This window comes from Triticum dicoccoides, chromosome 4A (genome assembly GCF_002162155.2).
Source record: "Triticum dicoccoides isolate Atlit2015 ecotype Zavitan chromosome 4A, WEW_v2.0, whole genome shotgun sequence".
Taxonomy (NCBI): domain Eukaryota; kingdom Viridiplantae; phylum Streptophyta; class Magnoliopsida; order Poales; family Poaceae; genus Triticum; species Triticum dicoccoides.
Window position 1 is genome coordinate 709,162,223 of NC_041386.1, and position 19,617 is coordinate 709,181,839.

Below are 19,617 nucleotides of genomic sequence, written 5' to 3' on the forward strand. Positions count from 1 at the left end.
GGAATCAACAACATGAGCGAACAACGAGAGATAAATTAGTAGATCAACATAACATGCATGATGAGGTCTTTTTAATTAGGGCTGCGGGATTTATGTACATATATAATTTGTTTAATATATGAATAAATAATATATAAAGCCTATTTGTCAGAATATATGCGGGTTCATGGGTACATGTGTATGGGTTATACTAAACCATACACGTACCCACTATACCCGATGGGTATGAATTTGTCCTATTTATGTACCCATGGATATTATTTTGGCCCATACCCTTGTCCTAATAGAGTTTTTACCCGCAGGATACGTACATGGGTAATGGGTACCCACTGCCATCCCTAACTCTAGTCTACTACCATGAGTATGCCATCGGAGTTTGAGCTGCGCTACTATGTCAATGTAATTTGGTTGCTTGATGCCTTCAAGTTTCTTGTGTTGCCAAAGCTGAATGTTTTGTTGGTTTCCTTGTGTTTCAAGAGGTCTTTCAGTTCCGGTGTACACTTGCTTCTATCTCCATGTGCGCATCGCATTTGATCCGTTTAATTTCCCAGAACCATTTGTACCTAGACTCTATGTATTCATTTCAGCTTGTGCCAAGAAAATATGAGAGCACCCAATTTCGACCATTTCCGCTTTAGATGCATTGGCCTCGTTAAGTTTTTTTTTTGAGGGAGTGCATTGGACTCACGATGGATGCTGGGCCAGCCCTTCATGTTGGGCCGGGCCGTGGAGCTGACAACAGACAGACAGACCTCGGCGTGGCCATCCCTCCTCCTCTTTCTCTTTCCCCTTCCCCAAACCTGCTGCGGTCTCTGCTCCGATCTCCCCCGAATCCAAATCCAAATCCAAATCCAAATCCAAATCCAATCCGCCGCGGAAGAAGCGAGGATGATCTACCGCAACTGGTCCCTGCTCTCCTCCACGGTCGTCATCTGGGGCAGCGTCGGCGCCGCCGGCCTCGCCGGGATCTTCCTCTTCGGCGGCAAGGTAAACCAACCCCTTCCCTCCCGAAACCCCGTCACCGACCCCCCCCCACCTCCGCCCGACGGCCGCGGTCGTTTTGGCCGGTTGGCCGCTTGGTCCGCGCGTCCGCCCCGGTAGATCAACTTAGATCCGTTTGCTGCGCGCGCCCGCTGGACTGTGGATCTGGCGGCTCGCTCGCCTCCCTCCCGGTAGGGGTTGGCGTTCCTTCCAGCCTACCCCGTTGCTAGTTCTAGATAGATTGGTTTCAATTTTCAAGGACCGGAGTTGCACATCACAATTAATTAGTCATGCTGTCTACTGGTTTCGGTTATATCTTACTATTTCAGAGGACAAGACCTGGTTTCCCAATTTGTAGCGACACCAAAGTCAGAATATGTTTTTCGGTTCGAGTAATCGTCTATTTTCACGGGATGTAAAAAATCATAGATTGCATGTCAGAACCGACATTATGATGCACTACATAGCAGCAAAGTAGCAAACGTTGTTGTAATCAAGCAAAGGGGTCGTCTCTTCATGCTTTGGTGCTATCCGTAATCAGAGTTTTTTGGGAGGCTACGCACATGGTTGTGCAACATATCAGGCTAATGTTGTAACTTACCGGGTCTTGATTTGTGTAACATGCAAAGTGCAAGGCGCATTTACTTCTTGCTATCATTAGCGTTAATGATAGCAAGAGTTGCAGCTCAACTATATGTCCTGTTTTGATATAGTGTTAGGTGTATACCCACATAATTTGCAGATTGCGGTAACGGGTATATATCGAATTGAATAGTGATGGACTGGTCAAGTGGGTAATAATACAAGATTTCCAATAAGTAACAGCGTTGAAAAGCTAAACATGCCTTATGATGGCAAAGTTGCTATGTGTTCTTTGCCATAATAGGTTCCTCTTTGTATAGATGTTTTGAGAGAGTGGAGTTTGTGTTATGTCTACCGTTTCCTGCTTAATGGATTGCTTTGCCCATTTGTCAGTATAGCTGTTTAAGACTGCAGAGTTTCTGTTATGTCACCCACTACTGTATAATGGGTTGCTTTACCTGTTTGTAAAAGAAATTCATTAAGATATATACTTTTCAAGTTCAGTGTTGGTGTATTTTGGTTGAAATACTGAGGACTTGTGTACTCACATTGGACTAGGCATCTTAATACACTATATTCTAGATGCTGTCTTTTAAAATGGCACATATACCTTTGCTATATGCAATTTGGTATGTTTTTGGTTCCTAGTTATGACATTATTTTGGTTTTTGTCTGTACCGATTATGTTAATTTCTAGCTCTTTACTATTGACCTTTTGGGATTTCTAAGTTCAGTATATAGCTGGATGCAAAATTGCGTTTTCTGACGTCTTATAATGTTCTTCTTTAAACAATAAAAACAAGATCCAGTTTCTTAGCAGCTGGAAATTATTTTATCTACCTCTTCCTTCCTTGTATGCCTCTGTATATTTCATTTTTAATCTTATTGTTTTTACCCTAAGCCACAAGTCTTAGTCATATTCCCTTGGAACCAACATAATGCTCATGTAGTCACCTCTCCTTGGGATGCCCCATAAAACCAAGCCTAGTGAATACTGAGATGTGAATTGTACTTCTTAAGTAACTTCTTTTCATACGCTATCTCAAGTGATCCTTTTCAAAGGTATTTCAGCGCGATTAATGTATGGGAAATTGCAATGTGTAGTCTATAGAGTGCATCCTCGTGATGATTACACACACACACACACACACATATATATACTGTGATAGTTTGATTACTTGTACGCACATGATTTCTTTTGCTCCTTCACTTATGTTAGCATTGCTACCACTGTTACAGAACTTGTGAGCAGTTGCTAACCGGTGGCTGAGGTGTAATCATTCTTGCTTTCATTTTGGCAGGAGAAATTCCAGGGCTATCTTTCTCGCGAAGGCGAGAGGCTGAGGCAGCAGGACAGAGCCATGATGGGCAAGAACTAATGCAGACCATGGCTCACTTTCGACGTGTCAACATGTGAACTAGACATGGAACGAAGTATCTCTATGATATAGAACATACAAATTATCTCTGCCTTCCAATGCCACCTTTTGCTTCTGCCCCCCATGAATAATACTGACGCGGATGTTCATTCTGTTCCCCCATGAATGTTCTCGACGCCATGTTTGCTCTGTTCCCTTTGGTAGCCTGCTGTTTGTCGACTTTGTTCTGGCGCTCTGAATAAGTTTTGATACTGATATACCATCGCTGTTGAGTCGCAATACTTTTTTGTCACTGGATATGTTATAGAGTCGGTGTACATTCGGCCGGTGCTTGGGCGGATGAATTATGTTTGCCAGACAACCAATCATTTGAAAAACACCAACGAAAAAACATCCAAGCGGACAACAAGTGACCCTTACATATTCCCTCTGTCTCAGTGCATAAGGCAATTCTGCGTAGTTCTAGATCATCAATTTAACTAGCTAGATATGTATTATATGTAATCAAAAATATATTTAGAAAGAGGTAATATCACAAGTGGTGCATAAATTTGCCATGGATGTTCACATTCGTGCATGAACTTGAAAAATACACCAAACTAGTTGTAACACCCTCAGTATCATGCTATAGTAACCCTCTGTGATTAAGCTAATTATTTACCCAAACAGTGCTTAATCACCTTTGTCCAATATCCTATTTGAAATTCCAGTCAATTCAAATTCAAGTGAAGTCTGAAGTTGATCAAAAGTTGCCGGAAAAATGTTCATCATCTGTCAAAAATTCCATAACAAATATTTGTTAAGGAACACAACATCACTTTGGTGCAAAGATGAACATTAGCAATTATAACAGCACCAATTCAGCATTTTTAAATGCTATCCTATTTTTGAAAAATTCCAAATGAATTCTTCTGGTCTCCAAAATAATTGTGGCACTGTCTATGATCACCAGGGATTTAATGGGACACCTCCCAAATTTTTGCTAAGTGAAATAGTTGGCCAAATAATTCCCTTTCTCTCTCTGTAAAAAAAAAGGAAATAGAAAAGGGCCTAGCTACTACTGTGCACTTGTAGCCCATTGCTATAGTGCACAGCCCAGCCCACTCCTCCCCGCGGTCGTCCCCTTCCCCTGTTCACCCGACCGAGGCGCGCGCCCGCGCGGTCGCCGCCCGACCGCCTCGCCACCCCGCTGCTCGCGCCGAGGGGATAAGGCCGAGCCTCCTGGCCTCGTCAGCTCCCCACTCCCACTTGCGCCTCTCCTCCCCCAGATCCACCTTTCCCCTCTCCCTCACGCGCTCACTCCTCCCGAGCGCCACCATCGTCGTGCGTCGGTTGATCCCGCGGCCACCGCTGTCCCCGGCCCTCTCCGACGTGCCCCCAGGCGCTGCCTCGACCTCCACATCCGCCCTGCCGAGCCGCACGGACCGGGACGGCCCCGCCGCACCGCCACGACCTCGCCTTCGCCCTCGGCTCCGACGAACGCCGCCGCCCCTAATCCACACCACTGCTGCTCCTAGTCACCCAACGGGCCACCGTGTGCCCCCAAGGTGAGCTCCGGCCCCCTTTTCCCTCTCCTCGCGCGTCTCCGCCTCCACCGTAGCTAGCTCGCCCGCAAGCCGAGCTCCGCCGTCCGCCATTGCCGTCGTAGGGCTCGCCACCGAGCTCCTCCGCTCGAGCTAGTAGCTCCGACGAGCTCCTGGAGCGCCGTAGACCTCGCCCAGCTCCTTCGTTCGCCAAAACACGCACTGCAACGCCGATCCCGACGAGGTCCCGAACCCCACCGCCGCCTCCACTCGTCGCCGACGCAGTTCCGATCACCCCCGCGTCCAACCGACCACACCATGCAGCGCGGCTTCGTCTCCTCGTTCGAACGCGCCAAGTCCCGGGCCAAATGACCCCCTGTGCGCGATTCCCGGCGAAGTCCGGCGAGCCCCGCCACTGTTTTGGTCGCCGGCGGCGAAACCCTGACGCGGCCGACGTGGCACACCTGGGCCCCGCCTCTGGGTCACTGCCCGTGGGCCCCCTGGCCCTAGTTGACCACGTTGACCGTGGTCAACTGTGCTGACTGGGCACACAGTGTCTCTGACACGCGGGCCCCATCGCATATTTTGTTAAATAAACGTTTTTCTAAATAAAAACGATTACTTAAAACGTTAGTTAAATTAGTTAGTTAGTTAGTACTAACTAGTCACTGATTGCTGGGGCCCACGCCCCCTAACTAACCCTGTTAGTTTAGTTAAGCCTCTGTTAGACAGAGAGGCTGACAGGTGGGTCCCACCTGTCAGTTTGACTGGTCAGCAGAGCTGACGCAGTGCTGACTTCACTGCTAATGCAATAAACCTTTTCTGCTTTTCAAATAATTCAGAAATTGGTTTAAACTTTGAAAATCCGTAACTTTTAAACCGTAGCTCGGATCGTAAAAGTTTATATATGAAAAACGCCCAGAAAAATGAGACAATCCAAATATGCGGTCCGTTTACCTGTCAGAAGCCTCTAACTATCTGAACATGGAACATTCCCCCTCATGTCATCTGTTTGACATAGGCCCAGAACCGGGAATACATTCCCGGTTGAATTCCCCCTTCACCTATGTCGTGTAGCCATGCGTTAGGTCACACCCAGCACAACATATTGCCATGTTACGCTTTGTGATGCTATGTCTGCTTTATATTTACTGTTTCTTCCCCCTCTTCTCTCCGGTAGACCCCGAGACCGATGTCGCCCCTGTGATCGACTACGTCGACGACGACCCCTCCTTGCCAGAGCAACCAGGCAAGCCCCCCCCCTTTGATCATCCCGATATCGCCCATTCCATTCTCTCATGCTTGCATTAGATTTTGCTACTGTTATTGTTTGCACCTATTCTGATGCATAGCCTGCTTTTGTACCTACTGTTGTACCTTACCTGCTTATCCTAAACTGCTTAGTATAGGTTGGTTAGAGACCCATCAGTGACCCCCCCACTTGACTCGACTGCCCCGCTGGATTATCAGAAGACCCAATCAACGGGATCGAAGACCAGAACCCGACACCTCACGTCACATCACGCCCCTTCGTTGCTCGACTCTGCAGTGTTACTATTGAGTGCCGAGGGTGAGACCTCTACAGCACTTCTGATGTTAACCTGTAGTGTAGCTATTCGGTCGTGGTCATCGAGGGTGATTTCCTCCTTAACCACTTCCGATACGGCTCTGTCGTGCAACCCCTCAAGTGTGAACCTCGAGGGTGGATCCTCTTACGTTTACCTTGATGATTACATCGAGTGGAATTCACCGTGGGTGATTCCTCGGGTTTTCCCCTTAATGTTTGGATACACGGATACTTGGACTTTACCACTGTTACTTGGAAAGACAGGTCGACCCTGAGGGGTACCCGCGCGAGCTTAATTGCGAGTGATGTGGAGTCGGGTTGACCTGGAGGGTGCCCGCGAGATAATTACGAGGCGTGGCCGGGCATTCCTAGCCCTTGCCGCAAGTCCTCGAGACGGGGCAACGGGGTCACATCTTTCGTGAGTCTCTGCTTGTTACCGCGCGTTCCTAATCCACTACGATTTGGATATTTGATCCGAGGGGCCTCTGGCCTGATAGCACTAACCATCACGTGGGCATAGTATGGGCGTTCTGCATCGTATACATCAGTCGAAGCTTAATAGACGTCAGTGACTGAGCGGCGCGCGCCGGGTTGGACTGCGTAAGCGCCTGCCTTGTTGAAGGAGGTAGCTAGGTCTGCTCACCGGCCGCCCTCGCAACGTGCAGGAGTTCCCGGGGAGATGGCCCATGACCCCTGGGGGCATAGGTTTAGTCCGACATGCTGGCCTCTCTATTAAGTCTAGGTCGGGTTGCGGCGTATTGTTTGGCCGAGGCCGGGCATGACCCTGGAAAGTGTGTCCGGCCGGAGTTAAGCGAGCGTGGTGGGTAAGTTGGTGCACCCCTGCAGGGAAGAAAACATCTATCGATAGCCTGCCCTACGGTAACGAACACTTGGAGTTGTATCCCGATCGATACAACTAGAACTGGATACTTGTGATGAGAATTGGATGGTGATGAGAATTGGATTGTGATGATAATTGGATAGTACGGCTCTGGGATTTCTTTCTCGCAGGGAGCGAGAAAGGATCTCTGGCCGAGGTTGATAACACTACTACTACTTTACTTTATGCTACTCTACTCCCTCCTGTTTGCTGCAAGATGGTGGTTTCCAGAAGATGCTAGTCTTCGATAGGACTAGGCCTTCTTTCTATTCTGGCATTTCTGCAGCCCAGTCCACATATACAGCCTCCCTTTGATAATGTTGCATATGTAGTGTAGATCCTTGCTTGCGAGTACTTTGGATGAGTACTCACGGTTGCTTTGCTACCCCTTTTCCACCTTCTTTCTTCTTTCTGGTTGTTGCAACCAGATGGTGGAGTCCAGGAGCCAGATGACACATTTGACGACGACTACTACTACCCCGAGGGTGCCTACTACTACGTGGAGGACGCCGACGACCAGGAGTAGTTAGGAGGCTCCCAGGCAGGAGGCCTTGCCTTTTCGATCGATGTTGCTTTTATGCTAGCCTTCTTAAGGCAAACTTGTCTAACTTATGTCTGTACTCAGATATGCTTCCGCTGACTCTTGTGTTTTCGAGCTTATGTATTCGAGCCCTCGAGGCCCCTGGCTTGTAATATAAAGCTTGTATTATTTTAATTTGTGTCTAGAGTTGTGTTGTGATATCTTCCCGTGAGTCCTTGATCTTGATCCTACACATTTGCGTGTATGATTAGTGTATGATTGAATCGAGGGCGTCACAAGTTGGTATCAGAGCCGACTGCCTGTAGGTAGCCCCCTTTCCAACTCCTTGGCCGAAGTTGAGTCTAGTCACTGAAAAACTTTTACTAACATGGCTGTGTGGCTTACGGGCCCACGTCGCCATTGGGTGGTATTAGGATCTTTTATTCCTCGTCTATACTCTGGGACTCTGATCTCTCTTCTATTCGGGTTAACCATTTTACTAAACTCTGACATTAGGTTCTCGTACCCACTTCCTCCCTGAGAGCCTCGACATTGTCGATGATCGCTTGCTTCGCCAGAAGATTCTGCGGATACTCCTCGATGTTTCTCGAGACCCTGTACCAACTGCCTTGCAGTTCCTGACCACCGATAATCCCCTTGAACAACATCCTTGCCGCTTGTACCTTCCTCCCTAGTTGCTTCTGATATTACAAGATGCCCCGAAGTTCTCTATTTTTTGAGAATCCTTTGAGCTTACTGCCTTGCAGTTCTTTGCCCCATGAATACCCCCCCTTTGAATAATTCCTCGCACTCACCGAGGATCAGTTCATCCTCAGTTGTTCATGTGGTTCACAAAACTCTTCGAAATACTATTTGATCTTCCGAAAATCCTCTACAACCTGTTGCTCTTGGAATTCTTGCATACTTGCTTTCTGGTTAATTCCATTTGTCTAGCGATATTCGTTAAAATCCTTTGGGATTAACATTCTGATCCTGTTGATTCAGCATCTGTGAGAATGCACACGATCATCAATTAATCCTTGGAAATTTTCTTTCCGGCTCAGGCATTGTTTCGAATATGAGCTGGTTCTTACCCAATCAAGATTTGATCGGGTGCACCTCTAAGTCTATTCAACTTACTCATCTTTTGATCAGAGCCTCTGCTTCTGATCCTTCATCTTGGAACCATAACTCCTTTGTACTCAAGCATTGAATTATTCATAAGTTTCTATAAGCTGATGCCTTTGCATCCCCTTCTTCATCTGATTGATTACCGATACTCACCTCAACTCTGTCGTGAATCGCCAGATCCATTGTTGGGTTGTTATCCGACAGTGCCCTTCACATCCAAAATCTTGTGAGTTTTTCCCTGATACATAATACCTTCGGTAAATTGTATCACCTGCTTTGGTTTCAGTACTCTGCTTTCGAAATCGTATCTCTTGCTTGGTTGATGGTTGTATAGATTCGTAAAATATGCCCTGATGGGTTGAACTTATGCCTTCCATAATAAACTGACGTGGCATGAGGTCCACTTGTAGCACAAAACAATATTTTAGTGTTCTGGGTTCCACCATGCGACTTGAAGATTGCCGGCCACCACCGTTGGCCACTAAACCAAGGGAGTTTTCATGGCAACCAAGATTTTGCTTCCGCGAGAGCACAGTTATGCTTTCACGAGAGTCACGCCCGTGCCTCTCGGAAACAAAAAAAAACACGTTTTCTGTTGTTTTCCTTTCGCGAGAGTCACGGTTTTGCTTCCGCGAGAGTCACGGCCGTGCCTCTTCGGAAACAAAAAAAACACGTTTTTTCTTTTTTTCCCTTCTGCGAGAGTCATGGTTTTGCTTCCACGAGAGGCACAGTTGTGATTTCGTGAGAGGCACGGGCGTGCCACTTTCGGAAAGAGAAAAAACTCATGCTCCCGGTTCGGTTTTTTCGTCCGGTATTTTCATGAAAAAAAGTTTGTCAAAACCTATCAACATGGGATCTAGTTTTGAAGATCTCGACGCGAAGAATCCAACGGTGAAAGCGGTTTGAGATTTGGACGCATGGTTTGAGAGATAAAACATTTTGAATAAACGGATCTACGAAGAAAAGGAAAACTCTTAGGTTGCGACAAGGGGCGCACATGCAGCGCGCCACTTGTCGCAAGCAGGGAAGTTGGAGTGATCTTTGCAATGAGTACTCCCCAACTGGTGATTTCGCTTACTTATTGTAAGGGAAAAGACATGTGCTACTTAAATGGGCTGCAGACGGTGCTGCCAATTTAGCATATATTATTTTTTTTGAAAAAATCAGTAAATTATAATTTACAAAGTAGTAGCATGTGTATTAGTGTGATTATAATTTACAGAGTAGTAACATGTGTAAATTATAATTTCACATTTTTCTTTAAAAAAATCTGTTAATTTTGAACACATTATTTTTAAAGAAAAATGTGAAACGCCTATAGATTATAATCGTAATAAACACATGTATTATTTAAGAAAAATCTATAAACCAGGCCTATGCCATGTTGTGGGTTACAAATATTCATGTGCACACAAAATAAATACATAGATGTATGCACGTATTACTTAGAAAATGCTATTTTGAGTCAAATCAATGAGTGTTTAAAAATGTTTAGTAACTACAATCAATTCAAATATAAAATCATTGATTATATTTAAAATTATTAATTTTTATAAATATATAGTGAATACAAATATTTTTATACATGCATGGTTATATTGAATTTATAGAAATTTATGGATAACAACATAAACCAATATTTATGCATATTCAATGGTGTATAATTTCACTCATAGTTAGCATTCATAATTTTTATATAATGAATAATGTAAATATAATCCATGAGTGAATATTCATATCTAAATTTGAAATTTTAAATTATGAATTAGTTTCAACTGTACAAAACAATTAATAACATACTTATGAATTATAAAATGTGCGTATAACTATTCATATATTTGAACTGTAATTTTTAAAATATTTGCATTATTTAATATTATACAAACATCATTGTAATTAATATTTATTATTTCAATTATAGGCATGTTTTTCGATAATGCATAAATATTTTTTAAAATACATGAACATTTTTAAAGAATTTATTATTTTTATTTTATGTACAACATTTATAATTATTGATACCACACGACTATTTGAAATTTATTTGTATTACTGTGATTATGACTTATATGCATTTTACAGTTTAAAAAAAAATTAACATGCGCTAAATGGGCCGCACCGAGTGCAACCCTTTAATAAAACAAAAGCATTTTTACTTCACATTACATTAAGAGTAAGGGGCGTTTTAACCACATAAAACTTTGGTTTTGAGTGGTTAGCCAGGTCGCTCCTACGCTTCAGGTCAACTTTCCCTCTCTACTGACAGGCAGGACCCGGTAGTCATAGACACATGGTATTTAACTGAAATCTTGTTTGGTTGCTAGAAGTGGACCCATGCCACGTCAGCCAAATACAGTGCCAAATCAGCACACTTTATGTCTATAAATGAGATTAGCACCGTATTTGTACGTCCATATCAAGTTTAAAACCAATTCATGCACTAAAGTGAACATCCATGACAAATTCAAGCACCACGGACGATACTACCTTATTTAGAAACTACTACATTCTTATATGAATCCAATTATATGATATCGATAAATATAACACATTTTTAGTTAGTCAAATCAATGATCTAGAACTACACACACGCCCTATGCATCGAGGCGTAGGGAGCACTTGTTTTATAGTTTTTCATTTCGGTTAGAATGCCACGATTAAGTTCCTTTGACGAGTACGAGTAGATATGAATTAACTCACACACACTGATTTGTATTACAAGAGCTCAGCTTAGGGCATTTCTAACCGACCCCTTAAAAGTTAGTGGAGTAAACGGCGAAGCTATCGGGGTCGGAGCAGCGCCAGCAGGACCCGTCGCGGGGCGCCCACTGCCTGCCACTACCATTGAAGCCTTGTCATCGTCGCACGAGAGCCATCACCTTAACTCGAGGAGGAAGTGCCGCCGGAGGAGGGGAAGGGGCGCCTGCATGAGACAAGTTACGCGCATCCCCCAACTCGGCGCAAGTCCCACGCCCAATAGTAGCACCAACAACAGACTGGCCGCGCTGCCGGTGGGAGGGGGCTGCAGGGATGGGTGCCCAGGATTGCATCCATGACACGTTGCATCCACCGCTGGACCGGCAGGGGTGGGGGCGACAGCTGGAGGCGGGGGGCGCCCGCGCCCGCCATGGATTGAGCTCGGCAAGCCCGAGCTGCGCGGAGGGGCCAAGCCGATGAGGGGAGGCCGGATTCGGGCGCACGCACGGCCAAGGCGCACCCGCGGCTTCGCGGACCAGCAAGCAACCGCCATGGGGGAGGGTGGCGCTGGAGTGTGCTAGGATCTAGATACGCCCCATTGCCACCTTCATGGGTTTCGCGCACGGCTTCACTGGTCGGCGCTCCGGCGGCGGCAATGCAGGGGAGGCCGCCGGAGGTGAGTGCTACCGGCGGCGGCTAGGGTGCCCCCATGTCGCCGGAGGAGGGTGGCGCGGGGGACAGAGGAGCGACGCGGGGGCGATAAAAGATGTTTACTTTTCTGAGAGATGCCAATCAAAACATGCATATCATAACCGCAATAACACAAATTTTCATCATCGCGTTTTCCAAATTAAAACATGCAAAGTTCACCCAAAAGACAACACTTGAAACACAATGGTTGATCCAAAATTACCACAAACATAGTATATGTATATGTTGTGGATCGAGCCAACCTATGAAATTTACCACCACCCCCTCGGCGGCCACCACTCAAACTATGTCATCGGCAAAGAAATCAACTCCACCGTCCTCTCGGTGACCATCACCACCGCCATCCTCTAGGCCACCACCACCAACACCACCAACACCATCATCAACACCACCCCCTCTCGGTCACCACCATCAACATCACCCTCCCTCGGCCACAACCATCACCACCATCACCGCCACCACCCTCTCAGCCACCACCAACATTACGAAGAGAGAATTCCAAGATCTCTCCACGAATGAGCTCCCAATACTTTCTCGTGGTTTCATCCACTGTGTTTGGATTCATGAACATGATAGCACATTTTTCGGCCTTCTTGGAATCACGAATCCTCTCCTCCTCAATTGCAAGCCTATGCTCCTTTGCCTTCAACTTTCTCTCTTCGGCCGCCAACTTGGCCTTCCATTTCTCATCCTCCAACGCCTTGGGATTATTCAACCTCGCCATCTTCTCTTCTTTGCGTTCGGGCGCCAACACCTTCTTGGTCTCGATCATTGCCACAAGTTCTTCTTTGTAAGTGCCACCGAATGCATTTCTCTTATTTCTTTCATTTGCAGTCTTGTTTCCTTCCGGTCTATTGTTGGCATCTTCATCAACCTCAGCGTCCTCCTCAATGGATATGCTCAACCTCGATCTCTTTGGAATGGTCCCCCATGATTTTTTGGATCCACTTCTCGTTCTTGTATATCTCTTTGTAGCAATGATGCAACATGAAGGGCTTGTGGTCGAACTTGGTGTTCCTATTCTTGAATAGTTCTTGGATGTAGGGGCCATACTACGCCACTTGCACACCACTCGGTTGGTCCACTTGGTTGATGCAGCCGGACCATCGGTTGCATTGGTCATGAATGGTGCTCCAACGATACCCAAGAGAACCTTGCGTATGGCTGATCACACATCCACAGAGGTGTTGTAGTGATTGGTAATTCTCTCCCAAAACATGGTATTGATTTGATCCATTCCAATCATTGCATCCATGGAGATCGTGCACCAAGCATCAGAAAGAGTAATATCCTTCTTTTGGTTGTAATTTTGAGTGTGACACCTTGGCACCTTCGTGCTTGCTTCGGTCACCTCCACAACCACCTATTCCTTGGCTTCCTCCTCCCTGGCCTCCTCCTATTTCCCGGTCACATCTTGCTCCATGTCTTGGTTCACCTCCGAATGATCCCAAAACAAGTCGTTGTTGAACTCATCAAGTCCATTGGTGGCAGAGGACTCCAAAGACATGAGGAATTCGAGCGTGTTCATCTCTGGACTAAAATAGCAAAACAAACACTACCAACCATCACTAGCGGCCACCAACAATCACTATTGGAAACCAACAAATGTGAGGTTTTTATTTTTACCTTGTAGGCATTTCGTCAATGTGATAGCCTGGATTAATAGGGATGATAGAATACTCATATCAATAAGGAAATCCTTATTTCCAGGAGCCCATTAGGAAAGAACTCCAAACTTAAGCGTGCTTAGCTTGGAGTAATTTTAGGATGGGTTACCAACCGAGAAGTTGGTCCTGGGTGCGCACGAGTGAGAACAAAGTGCACATGAAAGACTGGTATTGATGTGTGGGGCCAGCCTAGATCCCACCTGGAGTAACGACCACCGGTGAGTGTGTCCGGGGCATTATAATTTGGTATCAGAGCCGACCCTCGTGGGTACGTGAATATTTGCGAACAGGTCCGCGGTCATGTTGTGCATGACATTTGTGACCCGTCGTGGCACACGGCATGGCACATGTGCCGGACTAGATGCATCGACGTATGTGTCAAGATGGACCGTTCATGTGGCCTAACGAGGATGTTGGTTCCTCTGAGTGGGGGTGTATGTGATAGCCTGACTCGATAGGGATGATAGACTACTCATACCAATAAGGAATTCCTTCTTTTCCGGGAGCCCATTCAGAAAGAACTCCAACATTAAGCGTGCTCATCTTAGAATAATTTCAGATGGGTGATCGACTGGGAAGTTGGTCCCGATGCGCACGACTGAGGACAAACTATGCAAGAAAAGACTACTATTGATGTGTGGGGCCAGTCTGGATCCCGCCAGGAGTAACGACCACTGGCGAGTGTGTCTGGGGTGTTACAATCAAGCACTTGGTGTCCGCGATGCTTGTTGTCGGTTGCGGCCGCCACCCACGCCGAAGTAGTTCCCTTAGGGGTCGCCGGAGTAGTTGCATGAAGTGCCAGCCTAGGATGAGGAGCCACTTTCGCCTTTTTCTTCTTCTTCTTCTTTTTCTTCTTCTTCTTCTTCTTCTTCTTCTTCTTCTTCTTCGCAGCCACCTCGGCGAGCGCGGCGGCTGCCGCCAACGTCTTCTGAGCTTGTTTGGCTCCAGGGGGAGGTTATGGGCCGTTGCCGGGGAGGCGCTGGCCATCCCGAAGGCCATTGGGGCGGTTGGAGGAGGAGCTTGAACAAGGTGGATTTTTTATCCCCAACCTCTTCTTCGGCATGGGCTGCGATGCGTGGTGATTTCCAGCGACGAAAAGCCGACAGTGGTGGTCGGCGGGATGGGGGAAGGGTCCGTGCTATCCATTCCGGCCGAACAGATAGTCATCGGTGGCAGCGTTGGGGTGCGGCGGATGCGTCCGTGTGAGACAGGATGGTACGTGGGGTGGGAGAAGGAGAGGTGCCAGTTTTACTCGACGGCCGCACGAGTGAGATAATTTTGGGATATTTGGAGGGATATTGAGAGTTGGAGTAAAAATTTACTCCACTATGACATTTAGGGATTGGCTAGGTGCGCCGTAAGGGGGTAAAACCAATTTTTTACTCCCTTATGGACTTTAAGGGATCAGTTAGAAATGCCTAAATGCATCTCCAACGCCAATTAGCAAATTTCCTCCCGCATCCGTCCGCGGACAGGGACGGGAACCATCCATCAAATGCTATCCTATATGTCCGTGAGGGCAATTTGAAATTCAATAAAGTCCAATCCACACACCGCGCCGGATTGCATGCTCGATCACGGCCAAAAAGTGGCAAGTATGCTTAGTTTTTACGTCCCCGAATCCAAAAGAACATTAGCCCGTGCAATTTTCTTCCCTGTCGGACCGACAATCCCAGCGATCTGCTCCAGATCAAGGTGTCGTTGCCGCCATGTAGGTAGCCTCCGCCGTGTCCTCATTGCCTGCCGCTATTAACTAATCTTTCCGCCGCTGCAACGTTTGGTAGAGGACGGATTGCACGATCATTCTTGCGCCTGCATCCAAAGAGGCCACATTCAAGCACAACATCTTGGCCTCTTCCGCTTTGACGCGGTGAGTTTGCCGCATAGCCGAGATGATCTTTCGGGCGAGCATGATCCTCGGATCCTCCAGCACGTTTGCCTCCTCCATCTCTGACATGCTCTCCTTGGTTCCATGCGTCGGCGACAGAAGGAAGGAGAGGGTGTGAGAACATGTTTGATGGTCGGCGTTGGACATGCCCTTATACATGATGCATTCCCCTTTCCTAATACAATGTACTGCTGTCTATTAATTTCAAACAAGATTTTACAAGAATAATTTAAAATATATACTCCACATGGCAAGAAAATGTTGTGTGCCTTGACAATTACAACAGTTCGAAACAAAATCATCCTTGCAAGACCCAACCTTTACATCTGGGGTATGAATGCATGCCTAGTTCTGGAATGAAACTAACTAGCCGCTCACACTAGATCAGTACAACTGGACACGTCGAAACCATGTAATCCGGTAACTGGCCAGCGATCACCTGGTAACCGACCAGCCGGCTTGTTTGGGCAAATTTCCGGAACCCGGAATTATGATCCCTGGACATAGCTGCTCTATAGACCCATCTGGTGGCCCCTCAATGTGACGTAGCTTAATCTCATATAGCGTTGGCCATAATTTTCTGGTCACTGCAAGTGCCGAAAGGGTTCATCATGGTTCCCAAATTTTAGAATTTAAGAGGTCTGGCAACAAACAGAGAAATGCGAGCACTAGAACTCACCGAACAATCTGCGGTTGTCTTCATCCCAAGCTATACCATTTAGAACGTCATGAGCCTGGATTATGAAACAGATCGGTGTCATGTAACCATCACTATGAGATTTGGATAACAAGATCTTGTGTGCGTTCATGCAAATTGAACAAAATGTAACTCACTCCAACAAGCATGATAAAAAAAGGAGATCACAGACTGAGGAAACATCCAAGCACAATATTAACAAGTAAACCATAAACCACTCACCATATTACCTGAATTAGGTGAGTGATGCCTGCATGAACCACATCAATAATTATTTCAGAAACAGCTACTACAAAAATAGAAATATGTATGAATAGTCTCAACTGATGGTAATATAAATAGAGAAACATAAGCTATTTATGTGCAACATACCTCAGCTCATGAAGAAAAACCCAACCCACCACTATGCCACTATCAGGGGAAATTATAGCGATGCAATCTGTCTACATGTCATAGCTTGGAATACTCAGAATTGCAGCACAGTATTACAACAAATTGGTAGGGCTGCTGACGACTTATGGTAAATGGAACCAATAACCAGTTGAAGTGGCAAAGTAATACTCGTATTTGTCATTGCTCTAATCAATTTCACTTTCATTCCACAGTTGACTAGAAAAAATAATATGTCTTCCATTAAATCCGAGCCAATGTTTTTTTGCCAAACAAAAATTGGCCAATTTTCATTTCTACCAATGGCCTATTTTGCAGTACCAATCCCCAAAAGGATGACACACAAGGAAAATCGTTAAATCTTAGTAAAAATTTAGGCATGCCACTTCATCACATTTTGTGAAACCCTTTATCCACATTTTGTCTGGATCAAGCATTTACGGATGACACTACGGAATGATGTGGCAACAATATTCTAATGGAAAATGTTCTGGCCCTCCAGCCGTTGATGAACATATTAGTTAATAAAAAATAAAAATTGGTACTCTAGAATGACTATTCAGCATTTCGAGGAAGGAGGAAGTAGACAACTAACCTTGAAGACATTTGCCCACACTTCACCATTTATGTATTCAAGTTCATTAAGATACCTAACGCCATTATCTTGATATTTCACAGGCACCATCCTCATGACTACATCCCAGGAAATGCAAAATATAAGAGACGGAAGTCTGAAAGCTAGAAGAACCTCAAGCACAATGAATGATTACCCTGATGAGACTCTGGATCTATCTGGTACAAAGTTGAGGTACCATCACTGCCGAAAACAACCTTCCCATCTGTAGCTAGCCCCCACCCATCACGCATTTTGTGGGAAAAGCTACCACACTTCACAAGACAACATATTAACTAGACACCCAATACATTAGTAAAAAATGACGGTAAATGAGCAGGAAATAAAAGGAGTGCCCTATATTTGGTACAGTTAATTGCATCAGTCAGCGTTCAAATGTACGTAGGGCTGATAGCAAATGCATATTTCACAAAATGAGCACACCCCCACCCCCCACAGACAATTCATATCCAAAATATGTGTGAGCTTAAGATCACTGTCTGGGAGTTCACAACAGAAACATGTAAACTATATCAAGCAGAGAACAGGGGCAGGAACATACTTTACTAAAGTTGTGTCGATCGTACGTAAATCCAACATTCGTCAACCAAGTAAGTTGAAACAATCTACAGATGGAAGTAAAATAATAGATGAGATAAGGCTGTACATGAAAGAATATAAGCAAATAACTACCTATATTCAAGATAGCAATTGTTGTGCAAAGACTCTGATACAAAATTGAGGTTAATCTAGCAACCTATCGCCGAGAAGTGTTAGACCTTCTCCAAACATTTTCTCGTCCATTTGGTGCCGAACTAAAACCTGAGAAATGGCAAAATGATAAGCAACAAGTTCTATTGTACTCCCTCCATCCTAAAACAAGTGTTGCTAGTTTAGTACAACTTTGTAGTAACTCAGCGACACTTATTTTGGCACAGAGGGAGTAGTTCAGTGCGGAATGAATAGCAGAGGTCGGATATGTGGCAAACATTAGACTATGCTACGATAAATGTGATAAGAGAAGTATTTATCGTACCTTTCCTGTCTGAAGATCAACCTTTCGCACGGATGACTGTTGAAGAACCAAGAGGGAGATACATATTTAGTGATTTTAGAGAATCAGTTAATGATACAAGAAAAAAAAACACATGCAGCATAAAAGGATTATGCATCGATCATGTATAGGTTCTTACATAACTCGGAGTAATTGCTACGTGGGAGTCATCGAAACCAACTGCAGTCAACTAAGAGTACACCTAATTGACTGCCACTGTCATTTTAATCAAACCAAGAGAGCTTCAGACCGCATACTGACTATGAACCTAATCTGCTAGTGGTATAGAAACATCGTCGCTTGAGGGATTGATCTAGGGAAAGATTACATGGAGGAAAGATATGAAGTCAGCAAGAAGGGAAACATTTACCTTGCCAAAAAGGCCAGTGGACTCGAAAAGAGTGTCATTTCCTCCATACAAGAGGCCCTGCAATGCAAACACAATATGGAGATTAGATCCTCATTTCTTCCAACCTATATCATATATAAAACTAACTAATACATTATTTGTAGTTACATGCCAGTCAATTTGCTTGATTTCTTTGCATTGAACGACAGGCTTAAGAACACAAATAAATAAACTTCAGGCATAATAATCACTAAGAGACATACTACTACTTAGTATACTTACTAGTACTAAACTAGTACAGTAAGTACGTACTAGTAATCACACAAGTGGTTAGGAAGTAATTCCACACGGGAGGCCATGGGATGGGAATAGGATCAATGGCAAAGAAGCGTAGGTACCTCTGTGAAGGATTCCGGATCGTGAGGGTACTCGCGCATCAGGTCGAACGAGTAGAACCTGGTGGCGAGCGTAGCAGTTGGTGGGAGCCCGAGGAGGGTGAGGAGCATGGCGGGGATAATGAAGATAAGTACCGGGTGCCGGACGAGGAGCGGCGGCATGCTGGCAACGTCGGGAAAAAATGATGCGACTCAAAGCGTCGTCGGCAGCGGATATGCATGTTAGTATCTATATGTATCTATTCATATCCATATCTATATCTATATCTATATATCTATATCTATATCTATATCTATATCTATATCTATCTATCTATAATTATACTTATACTAATTATGCACTACTAATACAAAAATAGAAACCATTTATTTTGTGGGTCCGAATTATATGGTTCAGATCTAATCTTTTCCCCATTACGGATAATGAAAGCGCACGTTTACTCTCACGCCGGGAGTGGGGTGGGGGGGGATGAGAGATTATTAAAAATTCGTCAAACTCTGATGAAGTTGACGAAATAGCAACAAAAGCGAAACTAAGCCACCGGACAAACATAAGGCATGCACACATGATACATACAAATGAAGAACATGCA

The 19,617-nt window shown here is 45.2% G+C and overlaps 2 protein-coding genes and 1 pseudogene across 2 annotated transcripts; 1 reads left to right on the top strand and 2 right to left on the bottom strand.

Annotated features, from left to right (window-relative positions):
• Positions 1 to 756: 756 nt before the first annotated feature.
• Positions 757 to 3,221, top strand: LOC119288072 (succinate dehydrogenase subunit 8A, mitochondrial). Its single transcript, XM_037567693.1, has 2 exons — positions 757 to 987; positions 2,865 to 3,221. Exons 1-2 carry the CDS (start codon positions 889 to 891, stop codon positions 2,940 to 2,942), a joined length of 177 nt encoding a protein of 58 aa, XP_037423590.1. The 5' UTR covers positions 757 to 888; the 3' UTR covers positions 2,943 to 3,221.
• An 8,667-nt stretch (positions 3,222 to 11,888) lies between these two features.
• LOC119284178 lies at positions 11,889 to 13,608 on the bottom strand (annotated as a pseudogene).
• Positions 13,609 to 15,779: 2,171 nt separating this feature from the next.
• On the bottom strand, positions 15,780 to 19,186 carry LOC119284179 (glutaminyl-peptide cyclotransferase-like). Its single transcript, XM_037563412.1, has 11 exons — positions 19,028 to 19,186; positions 18,651 to 18,707; positions 18,263 to 18,298; positions 17,984 to 18,048; positions 17,789 to 17,852; positions 17,384 to 17,501; positions 17,209 to 17,306; positions 16,596 to 16,666; positions 16,446 to 16,473; positions 16,206 to 16,260; positions 15,780 to 16,113 (listed from the first exon to the last, which is right to left on the bottom strand). The coding sequence occupies exons 1-11, from the start codon at positions 19,184 to 19,186 to the stop codon at positions 15,962 to 15,964; spliced, it is 903 nt and encodes a 300-aa protein (XP_037419309.1). The 3' UTR covers positions 15,780 to 15,961.
• Between the last annotated feature and the right edge of the window lie 431 nt (positions 19,187 to 19,617).

Bases quoted from the DNA above. Each gene is read 5' to 3' on its own strand.
- LOC119284179 (XM_037563412.1), bottom strand. From the start codon at position 19,186: ATGCCGCCGCTCCTCGTCCGGCACCCGGTACTTATCTTCATTATCCCC. The intron at 18,708-19,027 runs GTACCTACGCTT...TTTGCATTGCAG, and splicing joins ATCCGGAATCCTTCACAGAG to GGCCTCTTGTATGGAGGAAA. The intron at 16,667-17,208 runs GTTAGTTGTCTA...TATGACATGTAG, and splicing joins TGTGGGCAAATGTCTTCAAG to ACAGATTGCATCGCTATAAT.
- LOC119288072 (XM_037567693.1), top strand. From the start codon at position 889: ATGATCTACCGCAACTGGTCCCTGCTCTCCTCCACGGTCGTCATCTGG. The intron at 988-2,864 runs GTAAACCAACCC...TCATTTTGGCAG, and splicing joins TCTTCCTCTTCGGCGGCAAG to GAGAAATTCCAGGGCTATCT.